Source organism: Cajanus cajan, chromosome 4, assembly GCF_000230855.2.
Source record: "Cajanus cajan strain Asha chromosome 4, NIPB_CcT2T_4, whole genome shotgun sequence".
Taxonomy (NCBI): domain Eukaryota; kingdom Viridiplantae; phylum Streptophyta; class Magnoliopsida; order Fabales; family Fabaceae; genus Cajanus; species Cajanus cajan.
In genome coordinates, this window is record NC_138520.1 from 61,231,903 (window position 1) to 61,236,900 (window position 4,998).

The 4,998-nt window shown below is 35.5% G+C and overlaps 1 protein-coding gene across 1 annotated transcript; it reads right to left on the reverse strand.

Annotated features, from left to right (window-relative positions):
- Nucleotides 1-208: 208 nt before the first annotated feature.
- Nucleotides 209-2,893, reverse strand: LOC109792347 (L-type lectin-domain containing receptor kinase S.4). The gene has a single exon (XM_020351751.3). It carries the CDS (start codon nucleotides 2,543-2,545, stop codon nucleotides 518-520), a length of 2,028 nt encoding a protein of 675 aa, XP_020207340.2. The 5' UTR covers nucleotides 2,546-2,893; the 3' UTR covers nucleotides 209-517.
- Between the last annotated feature and the right edge of the window lie 2,105 nt (nucleotides 2,894-4,998).

Sequence of the window (4,998 nt, forward strand, 5' to 3'; positions counted from 1 at the left end):
TATTGTTGCAGCCATACCCAAGAAGTGGTATGGATACACCTATACTAGTACACAAGTTCTGTATCTATGATTGCAACTATAATAATATTGTGATTTTAAAAGTTTCTATATATAACCACAATTGCATCGATGATATTTATCCATAATCTTGGTGAATGGTGATCAACACGCAACTATTAGTGTATTACCATTAATTGCAATTCAAATCTATGCTATTAATATTTATCCTTTCATAAGACACACAATGCAGAAAGTAAGCACAAAAAAATGCACATTAATAGGTACAAGATTTGCCAAGCTGTGTTAAGAAATGAAGGGGGAGAAAACGACTTAACACAATGAGGTACCCACGAGGGACACAATAAAATTTGTAACTCACTAATTTTCCCATTTCATTTCATCATGTTGAAAATTCACTATAATTGAGGCATCATGCATGTTAAAACAAACGAAATTTCTAAAGTGTTGACAAGTAAAGAAAGTGTATATCCATCCATCCTAGTATAGTGCAGCAGAATCACCTTGTTTCTCCTCTACCCTGGAGAAGCGAATGAGATGAATTAGCAAAGGAAAGAAAACTAGTATCCATGTCCCTATTTCCAAAATTGGAGCTTGAGCTCATCTTATCAAAGGAAGAAGAAGCAAGTGAGTGCAAAAACTCATCAAACCCCTCTTGGTGACTCAGATCTCCACCAGGCTTTCTCAAGTCCTCTGGCACCTCAACTTCCCCATCCAAATACCTCACCACTTGCCTCATGCTAGGCCTAGCAGCAGGTACATCATTTGAACACAACAACCCCAATTTCAACACCACCAACACTTCCTTTTCATCAAAATGGCCATTTAGTTTGGGGTCCACAACATCAAGTATTCTCCCCCCCTTGTACTTCTCCCACACCCAATCCACCAAAACTAACTCTTCTGGCAATGCCTTAGGCTCAATTGGCCTACGCCCACAAGCCACCTCAAGCAAAAGTGCCCCAAATGCAAATACATCAGAGCTAGTAGTTGCTTTTCCTGTCCTAGGCAACTCAGGTGCCAAATAGCCTAATGTACCCACCACTCTTGTGGTGCTGGGGTTGGCTCCATGTTCATACAACCTTGCCAAACCAAAATCACCTAGTCTTCCATTAAGCTCAAAATCTAGCAGCACATTGCTGGCCTTCACATCTCTATGTATCACCACCTGCTCATACCCTTCATGAAGATACAAAAGAGCTGAAGCAACACCCTTTATGATCTTGAACCTCTGCTCCCAACTTAACACAATCTTTGGCTCATCAAACAAGTACTTGTCCAAGCTCCCATTGGCCATGAAATCATACACAAGCAGGAGGTCACCCCGCCGGCGACACCAGCCAAGTAATTGAACCAAATTCCGGTGGCGAAGTCTCCCTATGCTAGCTATTTCCGACACGAATTCCCTCAGGCCTTGCTTGGATTCATGTGAAACACGCTTGACGGCTACTTGGATCTTGGAATTTGGCAATGTTCCTTTGTAAACTCTGCCAAAACCACCCTGCCCAAGTAGCTCTTTGTCCTTGAAACCCCTAGTGGCCTTCTTGAGCTCTTGGTAGGAGTACCTATGTGGCCCAACCTCAAGCTCCCATGCTTCTATCACATCAGCGTTCTTCATTTTTCTGTGCAAGTAAACGCCAAATGCTATAGCTAACAACACAATAACAACAACTGAGACAGAAACCCCAATTATAAGAGACGTGTGTTTCTTCTTTGGCTGTGGAAGCTGTGGGAGAGAAGAGAGATCAAGGGGTGGTGCTGGTCCATTGATTTTAAAGCTCCAACCCAAAATGTAATGAGAGCTAGCAAGCAAACCCGTTGATGCAGAGAACCCAACATACATAGTATCATGAAGAAAGGGTGAGAGATCCACATTAAAGGACAGAATTGGCTTATCGGGTTTGGATGAAGTTGCAGAAAGTGAAACATTGACAAGATTGAACACAGAATCATAATCAACCCAAGCTAGAATGGGTTTCCCACCTTTGAGATTGAGACCAACTAGACTAACATTAGCAGATTCATTGGACTGCATGCTATTGATATCTATTCCAACATGGTTATCATTAATGTCCCCAAACTCAAAGTCTTGCACAGTGTCAAACTCAACAGCAAAGATGTGGTTAGAGAAGTTACCATTATCTGTGGCATTGAGAAGTCCCAGGTACTGGCTAGGTAGGGCCTTGAGATCTTTGGAAGTTGCTATTGCGAAAGCCAAACCATGGCCACCTAGCTTGGGGTACTCAGGGACAATAGCAAGGGCAAAAGAGGAAGAAAAGGAGAAAACTTTACCAGTGGTGGAGTTCTTGAACTGAAAAGGAGATGGGTAGAAAGCATGACCCAATAACCTACTGGTCTCATTTGTCAACCTGAGGATTCCATTTTTCTCTATCTCAGCCACACCATTCAAGGTTAGGTTGCTAGCACCCACATCCTTGAATCCAGCATAGAGAAGCTGATCAACCTGGGATGAAACTGGGATCAAAAGGAACACCAAAAAAGACAAGATTTTTAAAAGGGTGGCCATGGGGTGAAGACACAGAAATCAGATATACAAGAAGGGTTTTTTGAGATATTAAAAAGTTGATGAAGGCTTAGAGTAAAATGAGATATGAACGACAAGCATAATAGGAAAGGTGGTGAGCAGATAGATCTTGGAGAGAGCAAAGAGAAGTGATATGAAAAAAGCACACAATTAATGGTTCACATGAGCCTAGCAGTTATAGATGAGGGAGTGAAAGTGAAACAGCATGCAAGATTGCAAGAGTTTCAAAAGTCTACCCTTCCAATAAAGCTACAAAAATGCACATGAAACATTATGAGACAGCGCAGGGGAACATCTCTCCTGAACTGAAAGGGAAACTAGTTGGGAGTGACGTTACCATTTTTGAGGCTTTGCACTTCGGAAAATGGTCAACCTACCCGCAATTTTTGTGGTGCAAGAGGGAGAAAAGAAAAGAAAATGACATGTGAAATCAACAAAAATATAATATGAGAAAATAAGTATATTATAATAATGTCACTAGTAATTAAAAATTCAAAAAGTTTTTTTTTTAATTTAGCTAATTTCGTAGAAACTCTATCTAGAAAGAAGACTTGGCAAAAATATAAGATGGGTAGGGAAATTGGGCACCACTGAATTTGGATGCTACTTCTAATTTTAACTTGTATATTTCGTACTGTCATTTTCCGTGGCAAGGAGCGAAAGATTCCAATGAACGCTGACTTGGCAGCTTCTTGTATTTCCCATTCTCTAATTCCTACTGTCATCTTTTATGACAACAATCGAGATTATTGCATTGTCCCAAGATAGAGATGGGGAAAAAAATTGATTGGCTTTATTATTTAAGGAAAAATTAGAAAGTGAGAATTTTTTTCTTAAAAACTATATTTAGCTTCTTTAAAAAATTCTCATAATTTTAAATAATTTTATTTTTCTTTTTTCTTTAGAATTTTCTCTTTAAACAAATGCTGGATGCATGATTCATTTTGGGTCACTGTAGTATTACATTATTTTTACAAGTGCAGCTAAGAACAAGGAGAAAATAACAAATATCTCCTAACAGTAATAGTTTGTATAGTTATTAGAAATTAAGAGTAATTATTGAAGGTAAATAGAAAAGAGGAAAGTGAACAACAAATGAAATAATTTTCTTTATTATTGGTATAGATATAATTTTATATTATTTTATAATTTTTAGTTGCAAAGTCATAAATTGGTGAAAAATTATAAATTAATAAAAAACTATATATTTTTTTTAAAACGGTTATATATTGAAATGAAATATATACATATATATATATATATATATATATATATATATATGAAAATTACAAAGTCATAAAACATTATGATACTGCAATATCATTTGAAGTCAATTTCACGTTTATAATGAAGATGAAACACTTGTTCCATGGTTAATTGGTAATGCATGGTGAGACGTGAAAACAAGATTTTTATCATTGGCACGAATGCACTGTGTGTGTGTTTTTGACATATAAAAAAATATATTATTAACATTGATATATAAAAAAATATGGATGGGAATCTAAATTTACGGTTTGAACGGGTTATTTGCTTTTTGATTATCGAGATTCTTCTAAACTTCCTCTAGTGGTGTAGTGTCACATATGTCCTGCGTCAAATCTTATCGTGCTAATCTAAAAAAAGATGAAAAAGGTCCCAACTATCTTCAACCATCGTAATGCTAATGGTAAAGATTAAAGGTATTTTTCTCATATTAAATATGTTTAAAATCAATTTTATTATATCCAAAATGACACAAAATCATATTTGTAATATACTAAGTTATTAGTAGAACTAATTTTAAGATATAAAATTAACATTTAGTTTGGAAATAACTATTAGTAGATCTTTTATCAAATAAAATTAATTTTAAAATTTTATCAACCCAAATTCATAATTATATACTCAAAGTCAATTTTGATAAGTTTCTCAACAATATTCAATGAAAAAATAAACTTCATATGCATGATTATCTAGACAAAAATCACATTATTTTTAATTCATATTTACTTAAAATTAAGTATATAAATTTATATTAACCTAAAATTAATTATATCAACGCATATTTGAATACTTAATAAAACACATTGGTTACACCAAATAGTACTAGTCCATGTTATATTCTTTAATTACTCCTTTTTTGGGCCAAGGGGAACAAATGACTTGTGTTATATATGGACCAAAATGATTTCAATACACGCATTGATTCGATTGGTGGGTTTCTAAGGAATGATTACAATACAATATATTCATCAAATAATAGTATATGTTATATAATAGAATATGAGCCACATTCTGAAAAAGGTTTCTTGATATTGCGGGGTGGGTGGCGGTGGGTAAGGAAATCATAAATAACAAAATAAAAAGTTCTCTCCAAGTCATCCACACATCTCTAATCTCTTTCTCTGCCTGCTCTAGTCTAAGCTTTGAAAGACGACTCAACATACGAGCAT

Excerpts from the sequence above, each read along its gene's own strand:
- LOC109792347 (XM_020351751.3), bottom strand. The coding sequence starts at position 2,545 with ATGGCCACCCTTTTAAAAATCTTGTCTTTTTTGGTGTTCCTTTTGATC.